General features: G+C 46.8%; 1 protein-coding gene across 2 annotated transcripts in view; it reads right to left on the bottom strand.

Moving 5' to 3' along the window:
* DDC (dopa decarboxylase) overlaps nt 1-22,848 on the bottom strand; it is a 379,409-nt gene that overhangs the window by 91,719 nt on the left and 264,842 nt on the right. For both annotated transcript variants that reach the window (XM_073678337.1, XM_073678336.1), the window contains exon 9: nt 10,239-10,306. In XM_073678337.1, the coding sequence (XP_073534438.1) occupies nt 10,239-10,306 (68 nt within the window). The remainder of the gene's footprint in view (nt 1-10,238; nt 10,307-22,848) is intronic.

The raw sequence follows: 22,848 nt of genomic DNA, 5'->3' as shown, positions 1-22,848 counted from the left end.
GAGAGATGGTGTCAAGAATGTGGTCCATGCAACCTGAGATGGAAAGACCGTGATAGCCAGAGGGCTCCCCTGCAGCCCATAATCACCAAACAACCACTTGAACTGGTAGCCTTGGACCACGTGAAGCTAGCCCCAAGCCAGTCAGGCTATGTCTATGCTCTCACCATAGTAGACCACTACTCCTGATTCCTGATAGTAGTAGTGCCAGTTGCCAGTGAAAGATCAGACGGCTAAGACGGCAGCCAAAGCATTTCAACAACACTTTTGTGGCCCGCACGGTTACCCTGAACGAGTGCTGACCGACCAAGGTCCAACCTTTGAAGCAGAAGTGTTTTAAGAATTCTGTAACCTGTACGGCTGCAAGAAAATAAGAACGATGCCATATCATCCCCAGACCAATGGGTTATGCGAGAAAATAAACCAGGTAGTAATAGACCTGTTGAAGATGCTGCCCCTTGAAGAGCGTAGCCGGTGGCCAGAGAAGTTACCGGATTTGGTGGACCTATATAACCACATCCCGGTGAACTCCAAAAACTGTACACCCGCCTACCTGATGAGAGCAAGACCTGGCAAGGTACCCATTGACTTAGACATGGGAGTTCTAACACCTGAGACAACATCACCAGATGCAGACTGGGATATGGAGCGGCAGCAACAATACCGCAAGGTGCAAGAATATGTAGAGAGAAGTTTGTCCCAAGCGAGACAGAGGCAGGAAAGAACTTACAATCAGCACGCACCTGCAGTTCCCTTGTCACCTGGAGAACAAGTACTCAAAAGGAAAAGACAAGTTCACAAATTAGATGATCAGTGGGAGGTTGAGCCATACACCATCTTACCTTTAAATTTCGACAACACCAAGGTGTGCCTCATCAGTAAAGATGGAGGAGAGACTTCAGCGGCAGTCTCAAGAGACCACCTGAAGGTATGCCCTGATCAATTGAGACACCAAGAGGAAGACCAAAACAGCCCCCAGCACACAGAAAAGGTGGAAGAGACGGTTCAAACCATCCTTGGAGAATTTCCCCGGTCTTGGACGCAGGTGAACCAAGCAATTGTGGTACCTGTCTTGACCTTTCCCCAAGTAGCCTTACCGGAAGCCGCAGAGACTCTAGAACAGCAGAGAGACCAGTCGGCCCCAGAAACAGATGCTTCATCAGCAGTGGATCAGGAGAATCTACCTTCTGCTAGCGTTTAAGTATATAGTATATAGTTTCAACCGTTAAGATATAGTTATTAAATTTATGGACAAATGGACCACAGGACTAGGTGTGGTCAGGACAATGTTGAATAAAGTTAAGTGTTGGCCTTGAAAATAAACCGCAGGCGTGGCCGAAAACCAGGCCCACCGACAGAGTGTCCTGAAGCCCCGCCCAGGGACGATACATAAAGTGGGTTGAGGCGGTTCCCACCAACCAAACTTCAGTTATCCGGAAATAGACAATTCCAGGATAGCGGCGTAAAGACTACATGCCGCAGTGACTGCTACCAATTTTTGTTGGGTTTTTGTGATTTTTCCTTTTTGAGACTTTGTAAACTATTTGTAATGTGAATTGTTATTGTTGTTAATTCAAAAAGGTATCCTCAGTCCGGGAGTACTGAATTTAACTAGGGGGGAATGTGGAACTCCAGGGGTCCAGTTACCACAGTGGCGTTGCCTCCCTCACAAGGAGTTATGCCATGCCTGGAAGCAAGGAGGGGTCCCCTAATCAGGTATACCAGCATACAACACTTTCCTGGCTCCAGACCAGGAAGGGGAGCTCCTCCCCTTGGCAACTGGAATCTGGAGGCAGGGTGAGTAAGAATTAGTTGAGCGGACTTGAATACAGGACAGCGACGAGGAAGGACCTGAGGAGGGGAGCTGTGGAAAAGCTCGTCTAAGGAGAGAAGTGCAAAGGAACCGGACACAGGAGTCCGTGGCTGTGGGGCACTGAAGGTCCAGCAGCAAGATCTGGAGGGCAGGAGACTGCAGGTCTCCTGGCCCCACCAGACGCCCGGCAGCTCAGCAGCATGATAGGGCCCAGCACCGCCACGTGGGAGCGACACTTACAGAAGACCCGAGCTGCCTGCCATATGGGTGAGGAGAAAGACATTTTACTCAGGGACGAGGGCCACAGCATAGCTACAAGCAGCAGCATAGCTACAAGCAGCAGAGCCAAAGAGAATAGCACAGAGGGAAAGCCTACAACTCCACCTGGCGAGGTGGATCCCCAACTTGCTTCCAGGCCGCCCGGACCTCCACTACCAGCTAGTACACGTGCCCCGGTCTGCTCTGACAAACCGCAAGTAAAGCAAGAGGAAACCGCTATTAATGTGTTGTCTGTTCATTACCTGCGCCCTCCGCCCTGCACGACACTGTCCCTGCCGACAACACCTACTCTTCAAATCCTCTACAATGCCTTGGAGCTTAGCTCTGCCTGTGGAGAGCTGAACCAACTCTATTGCATCACCATCAGCTCGAGTGGATCTGCACCGCAGCGGCGGCACCATATAGCCGCATACCACAGGTGGCGTCATGAATATTATCTCTAAAAACTTTATTCCCCTTTTAATTTCCCTTTAATTGACCGCCCTGGGTCACGGACCGGGTCACTGCCAACGTGACATCCCCCAGCACCAACTGGCCTGGCTACCAAGTACCCCACGACACAGGGGGCGCGTCAAGTGCTCAATAATGTAAGGAGAAAATGGAACACTCAGCACTGCGCATTAAAATAAGATTTATTTGCGGTTCCAAACAGAGATTTTGGAGACAATATAGCTGGCCGCTGTTTCAAGTATAACTCATGCTTCCTCTTAGCCATCTGCCTCTGAAGAAGTGATGTTGCTCCCACAGTCAACCACACACACTATGATGCTTCCACCATGCCCACTATACACACACTATGTTGCACACAGTGCCCCCCTCATAGTGTGGTGCCCCCACAACGCCCCACACAAGATAATGGCAACAGTCCCCCCACACTCAGTATGATTGTCCCTACCAACCTCTCCCCCCATGGTATAATGACACCACAGTGCTAGCCGCACACACTATGGTGCCTCCATAATACCTCCAATACACAGTATGATGCCACACATTTTCTCTCTCACAGTATAAACCTCCAAAGTGCCCCATACACAGTATGATGTTCACACATTGCCCTACAACATACAATATGATGCCAGCATAGTCTCCTCTACACACACAGTATGATTCCCCCACAGTTCCTCTCACACAGTCTGATGGCACCACATTCCACCTACACAGTATGATGCTCCCACACTAACACAATATAATCATCCCAACAGTCCCTTCCACATTATGATGTCTCCACAAACCAATACACAGAGTATAATGCTCCACAGCTTGAAATTCCCCACTGGTCCCCCGCACAGTATAATGCCACCACAGTATGCATTTTCCACTGTGGTCCCCACACACAATCAGCCCGCTTTGCTGTGTGTTATTTCACATCCTTACTGCCAGTCACATGACCTGAGAATATCACATGACCTGAAGGTCCTCGCTAGGGATGAGGGGACCTGTGGATGTTTGGGCTCTTGGAGTTCAGCCGAACAAGAGTAAAAAGTTTGGTTTGGTATACGAACTTGACCCCGAACCTGAATCCCATACAAGTCAATGGGGACCCGAACTTCGGTGCTTTAAAATGGCTGCAAAATGGTCATAGTGAGGGCTAGTGGGCTGCAAAAGGAAGCTAAATGGGGGTAAGAGCAGGACAAGTGCCCTGCAAACAAATTTGGATAGGTAAATGACTTAAAATAACATAGAATAAAATAAATAAATAATAATCTTTAACCAGAAGGCGGAGGTCCAAGTGGAAGTGGACGTGGCTGTGTAGGTGGAAGTGGCAAGGGAGGAGAAATCCAACACTGTTTTTGTATTTTTTTTACATTTTTTTATGGAATTGACTGAAAACAATCTAGAATAATCAAAACTAAAACTAGCAATCTAGAACCAGGAGGCGTAGGTCCAAGTGGAGGAAGAGGTGGACATGGCAGTATAGGTGGAAGAGATAAAGGATGAGTAATCCAACACTGTTTATTTGTATTTTTTTTTTTTTTTCAGTGTGTCAGGCAAATAGAGTTGAATACTGGCTGCGTACAGCTGGTATAGTTGTCTCGTCATCCAAAAGGTATCAACAAGTGCTGTGGGATCCATTCTTGGTTTATTTTAAGGAATGTTAGCTTCCCCATGTTGGATGTGGACAGGCGAATGCCTCTGTCTGTGATCACACCCCCTGCCATGCTAAACACATGTTCCGAGAATACACTTGCCGCAGGGCAAGCCAGCACCTCCAAGGCATAAAGGACAAGCTCAGGCTATGTGTCCAATTTAGAGATCCAGAAGTTAAATGGGGCAGACCCATCAGTTAGTACGTGGAGACGTGTGGATGGGTAGTCTTCCACCATGTTGTTGTAATGCTGCCTCCTGCTAATATGGACCGTATCAGATGGTGGTGCTGGATGTTGTGGGGTGCTCATAATGTTTTGCCACATCTCGACCATGCTAACCCTGACTTCCGAGGAGGTGGCGGTGCCTCAGCTGCTTTGGCAACTTCCTCCTCCGCCTCTGCCTTGTTCTTCCACTGAGCCCCTGCTGTCAGGTGGGAAAGCCTTCAGTAGTTTCTGTACCAGCGTGTGCTTGTATTCATGTATTTTGTGATCCCACTCCAGTAACGGAAGTAATGATGGTACATTGTCCCTGTAGTGAGGATCCAGCAGGGTAGCCATCAAATAATCAGCACTGTTAACAATATGGGCAACTTGGCGGTCGTTGTGCAGGCACTGCAGCATGTATTGGCTCATGTTTGCCAGGTTGCCCAGAGGCAAAGACCTCAGTGGGAGGTGTATCACCTGGGTCCTCTGTATCCCCCCCAGCCATGCTCCAGTGATGCCCTTGACCTGTTCTGAGTGCCACCCTGCTGTGAACACGGTTTTTCCTCCTCCTCATACTCCAAAACTGTCCCCTGGTTGTACAGTTGGGTACCTGGCCACTGTTGGGACAGTAACCTACCATCTAAGCAATGTGTGGACGACAGGCCTGATAACGGTGTGAATTAGCCCTCCGCCTCCTGCTCCTCTTCCTTCTGTGCCACCACCTCACCCATCATCGCCTGAATTGTTTTTTTACAGCAGGTATAACAGTGGTTTAGTAACGCCACAGCTCCACTATCAGTATTTGGTCAGTGTTTGGTCAGTACTTTTTCTCAGGAGTGGTAGCCAAAAACAGGTGAGGAACAGGTATACTAGAAACAAGAGAACCAATTTTGTATTTATCACCCACTCCTGGTTTTGGCTCCCACTCCTGAGAAAAAATACTGACTGAATACTGACCAAATACTGATAGTGGGGACGTGGCCTAATGCTGATGATGGTGTCTTCAGCACAGGCCATATTGATGGAGTATTCAAAGCCATGCAACACGGCACACACATCCCGCATGGAGGCTATTCATTGGTGGTGAAATGGTGTTTTTCTGCAGAGCGACTCCCCAGTGCGTGCTGCAGCTAGAACTCCACTATTGCTGGCTGCTGCTGCTTGCACAGTCTCTCCAGCATATGCAAGGTGGAGTTACACCTCGTTGGCACGTCGCATATGAGGCAGTGAGCGGAAAGGCAGAAGTGATGCTGCAGTGCAGACAGGAGAGCAACAGCAGGGTAAGAATGCCGAAAGCAGGCACACACTGCCTGCACTTTCAGCAGCAGCTCTGAAATATGTTGGTAGTTTTTCGGGAAGCTCTGCACCACCAAGTTCAGCACATGCACCAGGCAAGGGATATGCGTCAAACCGGCTAGGCCCAGAGCTGCTATGAGATTTCGCCCGTTATCGCACACCACTAGACCGGGCTTGAGGTTCACCGGCACCAACCACTCATCCGTTTGCTGTTTGATCCCCGTCCACAGCTCTTGCGTATTGTGGGATTTGTCCCCCAAACAGAGGAGTTTAAGAACAGCCTGCTGTTGTTTCTCCCTGGCTGTGCTGCAGTTGGTGGAGCAAGTCTTACTGTGACCGGATGAGGAGACAGTGGAGGAAGCGGAGAAGGAGGAGGAGGCAACATGGACAGAGAAAAACATCCAGCAATTCTCGGTGGTGGCAGGACAGGAGCTGAAACTCCTTCCGCCTCTGTTCGAGCCACCACTACATCTACCCAGTGGGCACTTAGGGAGATGTAACGTCCCTGGCCATGCTTACTGGTCCACGTATCGGTGGTTATGTGGACCTTGCGACTGATAGCATTGCGCAGTGCACACCTAATTTTGTCATCAACATGTGTGTGCATGGCAAGGATGGCATGTCGGAAAAGTAGTGGCAGCTTGGGTAAAATGTACTGCAGGATAGCCACCGCCGTCTCCACCAGCCAGAATAGCAGAATTACAAAGGCCAGTAATTTGGAAATGCTGTTATTCAGGACCATGGCTTGTGGGTGGATAGGGGTTTATCTCCTCTTTCTCTCGAGGGTTTGGGGGATGGAAAGCTGAACACTTCCTTTGGATGGTGTGGAGATGCTCTGTGAAACTTGTGGTGCTGATGGTGGTGCTGTCACATCCTCTTTGCGGGGAGGCAGGTGGCCCTATTAATCATGAGTGTGAAAGGCCAAAATTGCAGCAAAAGAGGTAGCAGGAGGAGGCTCAGATCTGTCATGATTTTTAAGATGTGTTCTCCACTGCATCTTGTGCTTGGAGTTCGGATGCCTTGTCATGCAGGTGGTGATCAGGTTCAGAAGATTTACGCCTCACTTCAGGCTCTGATGGCACAGTGTGCAAACCACCCGTCGTTTGTCGTCAGCACATTCCCTGAAGAAATGCTACACCAGGGAACTCTTTTGAGCTGGCTTTAGTGTGCTTATTTCAGTGGCATGGTGGGAAATATCAGCTGACTTCCTGGCTAGGGGCTGCCCTCTGTGCCTTTGCACCCTGCTCCCCCTTTTGCTGTGCTGCTGGGGCAGTGTGGCCAACTCCTCTTCCTCCGAACTGTGCATGTCACTAGGATGGCCTCCACTCCAAGTGGGGTCAAGGACCTCATCATCCCCCGTATCATCTTCCACCCATTCCTCACCCTTGCCCTCCTTGCCGGTCTGCATACTGCAGAAAGACACTGCAGTTGGCAACTGTGTTTTGTCATTCTCTGACATTTGCTGCGGTGGTCCACTGACCATGGACACTAGCGGTCCCTCATACTCATCCTTCAACCTAGCAAGTGGTTGGGCACTAGTGCACTCAGTCTCTTCCACTTCTGGGGCAGGGCCAGGTGGATGGGCTATGGAACTTCAGCCAGTGGAGTCATCAAAAAGCAAAAGAGACTGCTGCATGACTTGGGGCTCGGACTGCTTGGCTTATTTGCAAGGGGGTGAGGTAGAAGCCGGATGACCATAGTCCTCAGGTGCCAAATCTGCGCTTTCTGCAGTGGACTGGGTGGAAGATATTGCAAAGGAACTGGAGCCACTGTCAGCCGTCCAATGTACCACCACCTCAATATGTTCTGGCCTCACCATTCGTGTAGCGGTTTACGGCCCTACGAAAGGACACATAATGTCCTGTCGCGCGTGTGCACCAGAGGAAGGTGTTGTGTTTGGGCACGTTGCAGGCAAACAGCAAACACGTCCTCTCCCTGCAACAGCTACATCACCACCACCAGCAGCAGCTACTCCAACACCACCACGGCCATGTCCATGTCTTCTATTTGATGCTCTCCTCATTTATGGAAGTAGTTTTTCAGCACACTACTCGCACAGAGATGGAGGAAGAGTAGATTCATTTTTTTGCCACACTACTCGTATAGACACAGCGATACAGTAAAATAATTTCTTTGACCTACAAATGGCAAAGAGACGTCTTCAGAGTAGATTTATTTTTTTGCCACACTACTTGTATAGACACAGCGGTACAGTAAAATTATTTTTTTGGCCTACAACTGCAAAGAGATGGCTGCAGAGTAGAAGTATTTTTGAGGGACACTACGCGTACAGACATAGCAGAGTACACAGTTGTTTTTGGAACAGTACTCCCACAGGCAAGGTTGCAGAGTACACACAGCAGCTTTTTGGCACAGTACTCTTACAGGCGGGGTTGCAGAGTACACACAGCGGCTTAAATACACAGTACTCCCCCAGGCGGGGGTGAAGAGTATACACAGCGGCTTTTTGGCACTGTACTCCCTGAGATATGTGTGCAGAGTACACACAGCGGCTTTTTGGCACAGTTCTCCCACTGAGACACGTTCAGAGTACACAGCCGCTTTTTTGCAGAGCGTGCAACCTAACACTGTCCCTCACTCCAGCTGTGTCCTGCCCCTAAACTGCTCAGACCATTCATGATCCAGCGTTTATCAGAGCCAGATCACGTGGTGCGCTGGCCAATAACAGCCATGTCAAACTTGGCATATCTGTGATGGCTCCGGAAGTGCCCACAGCCTAAAAGCTTGTTGATTGGCTGCAGCCTTTCAACAAACTTTACTAGGCATCCGAACCCAAACAGTAAACCGGACATCCTGTTAAAAGTCCGTGTTCAGGGTTCGGTAATGGACACTAGGTGTCCGGTATGGACCCCGAACTTTATAGTTCGGGTTCGCTCATCCCTAATCCTTGCAGATTCTTCAGTCTCTACCAAAATGGAGTGTTGGAGCAGGGATCTGTCAACTCCCCTGGTCCACCATTTTGTTCAACGGTATCTGTATCATGAGGATGAAGATACAGTTGAAGTCGAGACATACCCCGTCCTCCCTAGATAGATGCCCAAATTTGGATCTGTACAGTTAGGAAGCATTCTATAATGATCTGCATTGATGGTCATACACTTCCAAAGATGCTTGATTCCATCTTTTGCTATATTTACTGACTTTTTACTGTAATGTAAATTACTATGTTCAATTGTTATAGGTCCTCTGTAACTAATAGGACAGTATTCAGCATACTATGTTTTAAATCTATGTCTATACAAAAGGTTTGGCGCTCAGACTGCTATAAAGGTATGTTGAGCAATGAATCTTCATAGAATTTTAGGCCTAAGAAAACATCTCACTGTGGTTTGCAGAAATTTGCTAGAAAAAAAGCCCTTCAGGTGAATAAAGCGGATTTTCAGTCTGCAAAAACTCTGCCATTTGTTAATACACCCTTCTGCATTATTCCTGACATTTATTGATTGTTAGGATATTGTTTATATTAAACAATAGTGTCTGCTGTTTAGTAATTTCACAAAACCAATAATCCTGCCTAATAAGACATAAAGACGGTATTTGACATTTTTACTCTAAAGAAACGTTACATTGTATATCATATTGTAAAGTGGACGTCTTACTATGGCCCACTTGATGTGCACAATATATTCTTAGAAATTGTGATTATAGAATTGGAAGTGTGCTGTTTAAACAGTCTGTGTGTAATGCACATTCAGGTACTGTAGGGAGTCGATAAGCTTTTTCATAACAGAGGCTAATACAACACATTTCTCATTTGTTTCTGTTTCCGGAGAGCATACATACATTGTTTGCTCTGAGCAACATGAATAATAGCCAGGCTTCATAATTTCTCCAACATTTGTGTACAATTCTTTTTTTTGTTCAGCCTCATATTGAAATAGATAGCACTGATATTGGACTGAAGCTGGTCAAAGACCTTATGATAAATATTATATGTATAGTTCTTAGTCATTGTTTTATGAATAGCTTCTTAAACCAATAATCTACATATGAAACATAAATGCAATAAGAACAATTTTGGGGGGAATGGAAATTATTTTCCTGCTTACAAAATAATTGAATATCTGTGCATCTATGCCATTTTATGACAGTTCCCAAAAACTAGGTATAAAACTCATGCCTACGGATAATTTAGAGGGGCACTAACCATCACTCATAATCACATAAACATGACTGTTATGGAGATATAAGTAAATAAGTTCTTAATTATGTTTTTTGTTAAAAGATATAAATGTAAACCTGACTTGGGTAAAAATGATACAGGCTTAAAAGTTGCATCTTAAATAGCTGCAAAGTTGCTGCATATTTGCATTTCTTCTTTCCTGAAAAATGAAAGGACCGAAAAAAATAGGTGTAGTCAATCTGGAAATGTACTGAGTGGACTGGTTTATCTGAAACCAATTGTTAATTAGGAACAACTTAGTGGCCTGAATGTATGTCTGCTCAGTCAGACAATTCCATTTTTTTAAAAGATATTCCCTTTATAATACATTTTGTCAGGGAGATATTACATTCTTAACAATTACCTTATCGTTACTTACCAAAACGCTGAGCAGTCAAAGTTGACCAGCAGCCACTTGTGAGGATTAAAGTTAAAAGAATCTGCAAACTAAATTGATAAAAACATGAGAAAATGCTCAATTATATAGAAAAATCAGTCACAGTCACAAAAAAGTCTCACCACATGTGCAATTATTTTAATTTTCAGGTGCTTCACTGCTTCAGTTAAAGTCAGATCCAAAAAACTTAACAAGTATACCAGCACTCCATCTTTTTTGTACTAATGGTTACTTTTTATCTTTACATCACAATAAAAAGCTCCATGTAGGCATGTAAAACCTCTGATGCGTTTCGGAATAGTGTGTCTCATATCCCTGTTTTACATCTATTACAGTCTATTGATACATACAGTACTTGTCATGTCACATCCTCCCAATTACCCAAGCATCAATGCAAACTTCTTATTGATAGAAGGATATTACATGAAATCATACAAATCAAAAACATCATATAAAAGCAATAAAAATGGGCAATAGCTAAGAAATCACTAATAATGATATATTAAAAAAGCTGAGCTGATTTAGAGCTAAAATTATAATACTATCGGATTCAGCAATTAAGTTTGTACCAAGGAGGAATTCAAAGAAACGGACTACAGAATAAAAGAAACTATCAGTAAATTAGAACAAACGATTATGTAAATCCAAGAGAAGTTAATTGATAAGGTACTGATGATTATCAAGCAGATAGAGTATACACATGGATTAGGAGTACTATGGAGACATCAACTCCAGATCCATATTAAAGCGTATGAATAGAGACACAGACCAACATCACAAGTTACTTTCAGGCTCTACGGAAGGAGACATGACAGATTCCCTTTCAGATGAACTAGAGAATAGAGAAAATTGAAAGGATAAAGAATTTTTTTTTTGGTCAACTTTAAATAAACAGAGGAGAAAAATGACAATAAAAATGCACATAACGAGAAGCACAATAAAATCTACTTGCTATACTCAGAGATTAATGAAAAATCATAAGAAGTGGTTAATATCTCTGTAAGCATATGAACCATACACCAAATAGATGTTTTGTCTAAGGGATTATTCTTTTCCCCTACTCAAAAGGTTTGCACAAGCATTAACCATTAAGAGACATTATTGCAAGGAGAACAATGTAGAACAGGAATCAACTGGATATCAGAATTGTAGAAAATAATTCTCTAATGACAGAAACCAAGGAGGACGTTAGTAATCCGAATGGAGAAATTATTGCTCATTCACCTCTCTTTCTAAAGGATGAAATTTTGAATTGTTTTTTTTTAGTCAGGAAGGAAATAATTGACGAGACCCATAAGATAACATAATAATAGAATATGCAAACATAGTGAGGAGTGAGGGTCTATTTCTATTCTAGATAGAGGTCTTTATAGTAAATCTAATCAAGAATCACTGGCTGATCGTAATGTAGCACCCTGAGGATTCGGCTGCTACAGGGGTATTGCACCTCAACCCAGAGGTGTGATATTCCACTCCCGGGTAAGGATGGAGTGTGGAACTGAGCTCGGTAGGCTGCATGCACTACATACATCCCATTTCCGAGGAACAGGCCGACGGTACTCCCACTTAGAAATGTGCAGGTACGACCGAGTCTGTTCCTGGCTGGAGTGGGAGGGGGGTGGTACATCCCAAGTAGTGTAGGGGCAGATAGGGGGAGCAGCCTGGGTAAAGATAGGAGCTCATTGGGTGCTGGTCACCTGAGCTCACACATAGAGGGTGTATATAAGGTGGGCACCATCAAAGAACAGGGTCAGTCAGTCAGTCAGTCTGCTGTAGAGGAGGAGTGAGTCAGCCTTTTGCAAAGAGTCTGTTGGAGAGCAGAAGAGCAGAGCAGAGAAGCCTGAGCCAGAGTGAGAGAGGAGAAGAAAGAGAAACCCAGAGGGGGTAAAAAGAAAGGACTCTAAGAACCCAAATTCAATCCCCGGGTGAAGAGTCGGCATCAGGGTACCGGAACCCAAGCTGGTGGGGGCAAAAACACACCCCAGCCAGAGACCGGAGGCCGTGGGCAGCGTCTGCCACGGCCACCCACCACATCCACCACGAAGGCATACCACGTGGAGGGTCAGGGAACCCAAGGCCAAGGGTCTCCCAACAGAAGGCCCGAGGGAGCTGGACCTGGGTGGATCACTAGTGGGGACGGCCAGAGAACGGGACAGAAGGAGAGCTCAGGGCCACGCTCCGGACTTGTTTGGGGGTTGGCTGGATCCAGGACCTGGTGGACGCAGCACGGCTCGGGTGGTCACTCGAAGCTGGAGTGACCAGTACAACATCTGCAGTAAGTAAACACCCTTAACTGCACAACCCGACTCTGTCTTCATTGCCGTCTGCACTGCACCACCACAACCCCCATCCTCTGCACCTGTCCCCCCTGAGGCTATACCCCTCCCGTTGGGGGTTATCCCACCAAGCTGCGCACCCACCATCAGCCTCAGCGGACCCTGCTGCAGCGGCGGCCACAGTGACCGCATCACAACGGGTGGCGTAGTCGACACAAAAGAACTCTTAATAACATCTGTAGGACTGCCACATAACACTGAGCTTGACGCCCTGGGCACGGGCCGGGTCACAGCCGCTCGGAGACTACAACCCCCCCATCTGATCCGGTGCCGGGTATTCCCCTCAAAAAGGAATATGTCCCAGGGGGCGCGTCAACTTTGGCGTAGTCGGCAGGATTACGTGCCCGCAACACCCGGGTACTGCGTGCCTGAAGAAAAGTGCAAGTTTACCTCAGAAAGAAGTCTCCTGCCGGTTCCGGAGGGTCCCCGCCATCGGACCCCATCACCAGTCGTTTCCCGCCGATTGTCCGCCATTTCCAGCTTGTTCCCGCCATCTGCAGAGTTTCCCGCCACTGGGCGACGCTTCCCGCCATTTCCAAAGGTTTCCCGCCTTGGAAGAGCGGACGCCATTATGGGCGTGCCAGAGGGTGGCAAGAGGCCACCTCCCATCGTGGGCTAGGACCGAAAATGGCGCCAAAAGTGGAAACCGCCCCCACCAATAGAGACTGTGATGCTAGAGGTGTCTGTCAGCGTGAAAGAACTGCCCCTGGAGCTGACAGTCACCGAGTTGCCCCGGGACCGCCCTCGAAGTGGGAGGAGACGAAAGAAGAGAGAAAAGATGGGTGCCGCTTGGAGCAGTCTGGAGCGAGCGCACCCGGAGGCAAGAAGCCTGGAGAAGAGTATCGGAGGAGCTTACCCGGAGATGGCGAGAAAGCAGAGCAGCACCGGCCCGTTGGCCAGGAGCCTGCTAGAAACAGAGGAGGGAGAGCAGAGCAGCACCGGCCCACTGGCCAGGAGCCTGCTGGAGACAACAGAAGGAGAGCAGAGCAGCACCGACCCGTTGGTCAGGAGCCTGCTGGAAACAGCGATCCCACTAGGCCTAGTGGAGGTCCTAGCACAGCTCCCCCGAGACCGGGAGTGTGCACAGACCGCTCTGGAGGGCCTCGCAAGGAGGATGGCCCGGGTGCAGCGAGAGACGTTGGCGGAGTGGAGCCGTGAGATGGCCCAGCAGACCGAGACCTGTCAGCGGAGCACGCCACCCGAGACGAGGAGACAGACCGCCTCTGAGGATGGCACGGGAGGATTGAAGGCTGGAGACGGCGCCGAGAAGGGAGCCGAACGAGTGGAGGCAGGTAAAGGGGACGTCTATACCCCAGACCGGGAAACCGCGTACCTGCCCCAGCTCCCCGTCGCAGAGCCCGAAGTCTATCCTGCCGTGCCCGTCGCTGCAACGTCACCGCCGCAGACTAGGCCTCAAACGGGAGCCGCGACCCCTGTGACGTCACACGCCTCGACCCCGAGCGTGACCAAGCAGGAAGTACCACCAGCCTGGTCGCAAGGCCTAGTACCCCCGGGCGCCGCAATACCAACAGCGCCCCCTACCTCCGCGGAGCCCCCGGCCTGGTCGCAGGGCCAAGTAGCCCAGGGTGCCGCCGTCCTTACGGTGCCCTTCACCTTCCAGATACCCCAGGCCTGGCCGCAAGGCCCGGGCAACCCGGGCGCTAACACCACCGCGCCCATAACAAGAGGACCCGGACGGGTCTGAAACTAGAGCCAAAGGTAACCATAAAGCAAGAGCAGGAGGACGCCGTCGCTAAGGACAGCGAAGCAGAAGATGTATATAGTTGCCCGTCGGGGCACAGTAAACTGAAACAGTAAACTGAAACTGAAACTGTTGTTGCTAATATAGTCCCCGTTGGGACCAGCAAGTGTGAACTGTTACCCGTATTTCCCTTAATCCCACTGACCGAGGACTGAGAGCGGTCATTCCTCCCTAATACCTGGCCGAGGACTGAGAGCGGCCATATCCTTGTATATAGTTGCGCGTCCTAAAGCGCCCCCTACCGGTTTTATAGGAAAACCAGTTTTCCAGAGAGACTGTCGCACTTTACCCGGTCACACGTTGCACAGTGACCGGAGGAGGAGCCAGAGGCGACGAGAATGTTTTATATTGATATATATATATATAATGTTTTATATGTTTTATATGTTTATGCAAAAATTTGTATGTTTTGGTGTTATGTCTTACAGCCCGAGGACGTGCTGTGATTTACCAGGGGGGAATGTAGCACCCTGAGGATTCGGCTGCTACAGGGGTATTGCACCTCAACCCAGAGGTGTGATATTCCACTCCCGGGTAAGGATGGAGTGTGGAACTGAGCTCGGTAGGCTGCATGCACTACATACATCCCATTTCCGAGGAACAGGCCGACGGTACTCCCACTTAGAAATGTGCAGGTACGACCGAGTCTGTTCCTGGCTGGAGTGGGAGGGGGGTGGTACATCCCAAGTAGTGTAGGGGCAGATAGGGGGAGCAGCCTGGGTAAAGATAGGAGCTCATTGGGTGCTGGTCACCTGAGCTCACACATAGAGGGTGTATATAAGGTGGGCACCATCAAAGAACAGGGTCAGTCAGTCAGTCAGTCTGCTGTAGAGGAGGAGTGAGTCAGCCTTTTGCAAAGAGTCTGTTGGAGAGCAGAAGAGCAGAGCAGAGAAGCCTGAGCCAGAGTGAGAGAGGAGAAGAAAGAGAGACCCAGAGGGGGTAAAAAGAAAGGACTCTAAGAACCCAAATTCAATCCCCGGGTGAAGAGTCGGCATCAGGGTACCGGAACCCAAGCTGGTGGGGGCAAAAACACACCCCAGCCAGAGACCGGAGGCCGTGGGCAGCGTCTGCCACGGCCACCCACCACATCCACCACGAAGGCATACCACGTGGAGGGTCAGGGAACCCAAGGCCAAGGGTCTCCCAACAGAAGGCCCGAGGGAGCTGGACCTGGGTGGATCACTAGTGGGGACGGCCAGAGAACGGGACAGAAGGAGAGCTCAGGGCCACGCTCCGGACTTGTTTGGGGGTTGGCTGGATCCAGGACCTGGTGGACGCAGCACGGCTCGGGTGGTCACTCGAAGCTGGAGTGACCAGTACAACATCTGCAGTAAGTAAACACCCTTAACTGCACAACCCGACTCTGTCTTCATTGCCGTCTGCACTGCACCACCACAACCCCCATCCTCTGCACCTGTCCCCCCTGAGGCTATACCCCTCCCGTTGGGGGTTATCCCACCAAGCTGCGCACCCACCATCAGCCTCAGCGGACCCTGCTGCAGCGGCGGCCACAGTGACCGCATCACAACGGGTGGCGTAGTCGACACAAAAGAACTCTTAATAACATCTGTAGGACTGCCACATAACACTGAGCTTGACGCCCTGGGCACGGGCCGGGTCACAGCCGCTCGGAGACTACAACCCCCCCATCTGATCCGGTGCCGGGTATTCCCCTCAAAAAGGAATATGTCCCAGGGTGCGCGTCAGTAACACATCTTGCAAGTTAGCAAATATTTGTACAAAATAATATAAAATCATAATTAGTGGACAAGAGTCAGAATTGGGAGTTTTATATGAAAAACTAGCATATTTGATGATTTCTGATTTCCCTATTGTAGCTCTTTCATTCAGTGCCAAATCTACATTTAATTCTTTTCCCTTCATCTATGTGGCCCATCGTGATTGGAACAGGTTCTTTAAATGGAAACATTAGTGCTTGGTTGGATAATTTATTACAGCCTCTTGTTAAGAGTATACCAGAGTACATAAAAAACATAAAACATTCTGACTCTACTAGAAGACATTGCATGTTACTTCCCTGTATGCTTCTGTAGCGCCCCGAGGGTTCGGCCGCTACAGGGGTATTGCACCTCTGCCAGAGGTGTGATATTCCACTCCCGGGTAAGGATGGAGTATGCACCAGGGCTCAGTTAGCTGCATACAGCACACTCACCCCATTTCTGAGGGACAGCTCAACGGTGCTCCCACTAGACAGAAGTGCAGGCACGACCGACTATGTCCCTGACTGGAGTGGGGAGGGGGGTGGAACACCCAGTGCTGTAGGGGCAGATAGGGGTTGGTTCCTGAGCGTAGGTAGGAGCCCATTGGTTGCTGGTCACCTGGGCTCATGTTCTGGAGGGAGGTATAAAAGGGAGGAGCCATCTTAGATCTAGGTTCAGTCTGTGAGGAGAGCTGACAGGGAGCAGCAGCTCAGGCTGAGTGCTGCTCCAGAGGCAGGCCTAGAGAAGAGGCCGGAGCCTGAGAGGAGAAGGAGAAGTGGGCCTGGAGAAGAGGCCAAGGGAAGGAGGAGAAGACAGAACAGGAAAGAAGGAGAAGAGAGAGAGAAACAGAAGGGCCCAGGAACAAGAAGGTGGAAGGGACCTTAAGAACCCACGAGAATCCAGGGTGAAGGGTCAGGCAGATTAAGGGTACCGGATCCCAAGTTGGTGGAGGAGAAACTACCCTCAGCCAAAGACCGGTCGTCGTGATCATTTATTGGTGCGACACCTCATCAAACCTGCTAGGAAGGCACCATATAGGACAGCGGAGGACGGGGCCCACGTTTAACCGCACAGGTCCGCGGCAGCTGGACAAAAGTGGGTCACTGGTGAGGCAGGCCAGAGGAAGGACAAAAGGGGGTCCTAAGCCATACTTCTGAACTGCCTGGGAGTTGACCGAGCCCCAAACCTGGTGCACGCAGCACGGCTCGGGCGGTCACTACTGGTACCGAAGTGACCCGGAGCACATGAACTGTGAGTAAAGACCCTGGACTGTAACTTGTTGTCTGTGTGCTCCTTTGCGCCTCCAGCACTACCGGTACTGGGACTCTCACCACCATCACTCCCACCATCCACTACACTGCCCTGGGGCCGCACTCTTCCCGTGGGGAGTCACACCACCTCAGCTGCACCCACCATCAGCCCCAGCGGTCTGCCCTGCAGCAGCGGTTCCTAATGACCGCAAATCCACGGGTGGCATAGTTGGACATTATCATCAGTACGTAGCAGACTACCATTGGTCTGACCACCCTGAGCCGCGGGACCGGGCCGCCACTACTACCCCCACCGTCTCCCTACTGCCCGGTTCCACGTGCCCCACGGCCCAGGGGGCGAGTCACTTCCATGTTGCATGATTTGGAATTACAGGTTTTAGCTTTGTTTCTAAACATCTATAGTAACTATTCTGCTGCTCACAACGTTTATATAATATTGATTACTGAATATTTGCGGGCTCATTTTTTTCTCTTTTGATCATTTATTTAATTTACAGAATAAAGGAACATCAGTGTTTTCTTATGTCAGATAATGAAGTGATGCGACAGGTGATAAGGTCGCTACATCGACAACCTCTTCATTATATGAGATGGAGATGTGGTGGTTGTACTGGACCTAGTCGCACAATTCAATAAAAATATGGTAAATTTGAAATCGTTCATGAGGTGCACGAGTGCAACTTTGTCTAAGTGCCATATTTGTCAAAGTGCCCTGGCAGTCAAACATGGCATGAATCTAACACTCATTTCTCCTATCTTCATACAGGTATATTTTTCATTTTATCTTGCTGTTAACTCTTAAACATCTGCCTAAATCATCACTATCATCATTTCAATCTTGTAAGTAATGGTATAATTTCATATTACTGTGTCTGGGTTCCCAAATGCTCTACATTTATCTCATTCACCATTGCATTGCTTGATCCTGACTGTTTTTAGGGGCCATCTAGCATATAACTTTATTATCTTTACATATTTTTGCCTCCAAGTTTTAAAGGATTATTCCTATTTTCATAAATGAAAGTTGGTGGATAGTGCTTCACAAACAAATTTGTAATTTGCTGCTTATTAAAATTTTTAGCCATTCTTAGGAAATTAACACTTTTGTTTACAGATTGTTACCTTGGAGACCGACCACCGCTGCTAGACAGCAGAACATGTGCAGTACTTTCATGCTCTTTTCTATGGAGCTTATAAGCACTGTTCTAAAGCTGGTCGGGATTGCTGGAGTGTACTAATACCTCCTAATCCAGACCAGCTTCAGTACAGTGCTTATAAGCTAGACAATGGTGGTCGGTATTCTAGGCATTGAGCTGTAAAGAAAAGAAAAAGTGTTAGTATCTCAAGAATGACTGAAAATTTTAATAAGCAGTAAATTGCAAAAGTGCTTGTTTTTTCAAGCACTATTTGGCAATATCCACATACAAATGTTGAATAACACATTAAATCAGTTGATTAATTGGTTAACAAGATAAATTAGACCTAGCTCTAAGCATTTATTTCCCTTTTAGACTTGGTCAAGGGAAGGCTCAAATGCAGGGGGCACAAGTGCATATTTGTCTAAGTGCCCTGGATGTTAAATACAGTTATATGAAAAAGTTTGGGCACCCCTATTAATCTTAAGCTTAATGTTTTACAAAAATTGGTGTTTTTGCAACAGCTATTTCAGTTTGATATATGTAATAACTGTTGGACACAGTAATGTTTCTGCCTTGAAATGAGGTTTATTGTACTAACAGAAAATGTGCAATCTGCATTCAAACAAAATTTGATAAGTGCATAAGTATGGGCACCTCACCAGAAAAGTGACATTAATATTTAGTAGATCCTCCTTTTGCAAAAATAACAGCCTCTAGTCGCTTCCTGTAGCTTTTAATGATTTCCTGGATCCTGGATGAAGGTATTTTTGACCATTCCTCTTTACAAAACAATTCCAGTTCAGTTAAGTTTGATGGTCGCCGAGCATGGACAGCCCTCTTCAAATGATCCCACAGATGTTCAATGATATTCAGGTCTGGGGACTGGGATGGCCATCCAAGAACATTGTAATTGTTCCTCTGCATGAATGCCTGAGTAGATTTGGAGCGGTGTTTTGGATCATTGTCTTGCTGAAAGATCCATCCCCTGCGTAACTTCAACTTTGTCACTGATTCTTGAACATTATTGTCAAGAATCTGCTGATACTGAGTGGAATCCATGCGTCCCTCAACTTTAACAAGATTCCCGGTGCCGGCATTGACCACACAGCCCCAAAGCATGATGGAACCTCCACCAAATTTTACTGTGGGTAGTAAGTGGTTTTCTTGGAATGCTGTGTTTTTTTGCCACCATGCATAACGCCTTTTTGTATGACCAAACAACTCAATCTTCGTTTCATCAGTCCACAGGACCTTCTTCCAAAAAGAAATTGGCTTCTCCAAATGTGCTTTTGCATACCTCAGCCGACTCTGTTTGTGGCGTGCTTGCAGAAACGGCTTCTTTTGCATCACTCTCCCATACAGCTTCTCCTTGTGCAAAGTGCGTTGTATAGTTGACCGATGCACAGTGACACCATCTGCAGCAAGTTGATGCTGCAGCTCTCTGGAGGTGGTCTGAGGATTGTCCTTGATTAATCTCACCATTCTTCTTCTCTGCCTTTCTGATGTTTTTCTTGGCCTGCCACTTCTGGCCTTAACAAGAACTGTCCCTATGTCCTTCCATTTCCTTACTATGTTCCTCACAGTGGAAACTGACAGGTTAAATCTCTGAGACAGCTTTTTGTATCCTTCCCCTGAACAACTATGTTGAATAATCTTTGTTTTCAGATCATTTGACAGTTGTTTTGAGGAGCCCATGATGCCACTCTTCAGAGGAGATTCAAACAGGAGAACAACTTGCAAGTGGCCACTTTAAGTAGCTATTCTTATGATTGCATACACCTGGCTATGAAGTTCAAAGCTCAATGAGGTTACAAAACCAAAAAAAGTGCTTTAGTAAGTCAGTAAAAAGTAGGTAGGAGTATTTAAAACAAGAAAATGATAAGGGTGCCCATACTTATGCACCTGTCAAATTTAGTTTGAATGCAGATTGCACATTTTCTATTAGTACAATAAACCTCATTTCAAGTCAGAAACATTACTGTGTCCAACAGTTATTACATATAGCTGTTGCAAAAACACCAATTTTTATCAAACATTAAGCTTAAGATTAATAGGGGTGCCCAAACTTTTTCATATAACTGTATAGCAGTTTGACAGGGAGTGTCACAATACAACAAAGGAGACGCATTCACAAATCACTGAACCATTTGTTCTCTCTATTCTTTTCACTGTTGGAGACATCTTTCCTTACCCTGGCCCCCTTTCTACTGCTACATCTAACTTCCCGTCTTTCTCACATAGGAACCCGACTAAAATTATTAAAGTGGTTATCCACTACACGGACAACCTCTTCCCAATCACTATATTCCCCCATACAATATAAGAACAGCCAAACCTTACATCCAGTGTGGGTGCCATTCCAGCGATGTGTGTGTCTGATCTTCCAGTTCTTGTGTGACGTTATGTCACACGAACTCTGAAGCCCATCAGCAGCCACTTCACTCTCTCTTCCTTCGGACAAAACTGACATCCAGAAGAAGTCAGCGAACAGCAGCAGCTCTCTTTTCTTCCAGATTACAGGTTCATCTGAAGGAAATGAGATTGAAGTGGCCGCTGATTGACTGCAAGGCCCGCGTGACCAGACGCCGATGTCACTGGATCGGAGTCTGCTCCAGAGGTGAATATAGGCTGATATTATTTTACATGGATTTAACGCTCGGACACCACCACCACTACTGCTCGCTACTATGGTAAGCCACACTTTTCTCGGAATACATTGGACTTGGTTTCTTCCAGATTTGCTCAATGTATGACTAAACGAACTCCCCTCTCCCACTCTCTGAAAACAACCTTCTTTCCTTCTCTGTTAAGATTTGTCACCCTATTCACAACACTCCTATATACTGCACACACATAAATTGTCATGCCATTAATACCCATTAACTTATGAGGAATTCACATTGTCTCCAATCTCCTCCCTCTCTTCTCCTGATTTAACTGTGAAATTTTAAAATAAGATATTGAAAATACCTTGAATGAAGCAGCACGCACTACTTGCAGATAGAGATGAGCAGATCAATTTGCGTGGGAATGAATTTGAGTCAAATTTCCTGAAATTCAGGTAATTTTGGGATTTTATTCGTAGTTCAAGAAAAAAAACTTTCCCGACACCATTTCCCACATTGCTGAAGCATCAGAGAACAGGCAAGTGTCATTTTACATTGCCACGCAGGCTTCCCCACAATACCATGCAGCTTTGACATCTTACAGATTATCATTGCTTGTACAGTGGTGGTCAGTACCTGGGCTTTAGAACTCAGCGGTTCCCAGTGGAGCACAGTTTCTACGGCAGAGTTGTTTTCCATTTCCAGAGTCAATTGGTAAGTCTCTCTTCTGTAGAGTGCTATCTCTTATGGTCAGCAGGGTCCTGTCTCTCTCTCTCGCTTGTAAAGTGTGAACTCATGGTCAGTGAGGTTCTCTCTTTCTCATCTCTCCTGCATGTATTTTCAAGCAATTACAAGCTTTCCAATATTGAAATCCACACACATTTATTTGCTGTGGATCGAATTTTGGGAGAAATTCGACAAATTGTGTGAATTCGAATTTATACTCACAGAACACACAGAAAACAGATGATGGCAACCATGGCACACTCTGCAAACACATTTTCTTCAGCGGTGCTCTAGATGTGCTGAGCATTTATAGATAAAATCACCTTTAGCATACAATTTAATTAATAAGTTTATGCACAAAACACAAAATTCTGCCATTGACCTTGCCAAAAATAACCTCCATATCCAATACTCAAAAACAACTTTTTGACATTCCCACCTTAGCCCAAAAGTGTTAGCCCCTTTTACTAACCTTATGATAATCTGGCCATTTACTTAATAGGAAAAATTCATCATATTCGACAGGAAATTATACCCCAAATTCTTTAATAGCATCAGTCCTCTTCCATTCCACATTTCATTCAGTTCTCTGTACACTTTTGAACCAATCACAGCAATAGAAGTTACCGGGCTCCTCACTTCTTCTCACCATACTACCTGCACCAGTGATTATCTCTCCCCACCTAACTAAAATGTTGAACCCACCAGTGACCAAGGCATTTTTTTAAAATCTATTGTGTCACTTTATGTAATAATTACTCTGGAATATTTCAACATATCCCAGTGAGTCTGACACATTGTTCTTTATATTAGTTGTAAACTTACAGTAGGTTGATTTGTTTTGCATTTATTTGTGAAAATATTGGAAATTTGACAAATGTAAAAAATTTTTTGCAAGTTTCAAACTTTTAATGTTTATGCTCTAAATAGCTATGCCACACAAGAGTTAATAAATAACATTTGCCATATTTTTACTTTATGTCAGCATCTTTTTTTAAATGTCCTTTTACTTGGGATGTTAGAAGGTTTTA

The sequence above is a fragment of the Phyllobates terribilis genome, unplaced genomic scaffold (genome assembly GCF_046119375.1).
Source record: "Phyllobates terribilis strain yellow unplaced genomic scaffold, ASM4611937v1 Scaffold_4__5_contigs__length_816908805, whole genome shotgun sequence".
Taxonomy (NCBI): Eukaryota; Metazoa; Chordata; class Amphibia; order Anura; family Dendrobatidae; genus Phyllobates; species Phyllobates terribilis.
The sequence above is the reverse complement of the archived record's forward strand: the minus strand, read 5'-3'. Positions and strand labels throughout refer to the sequence as shown.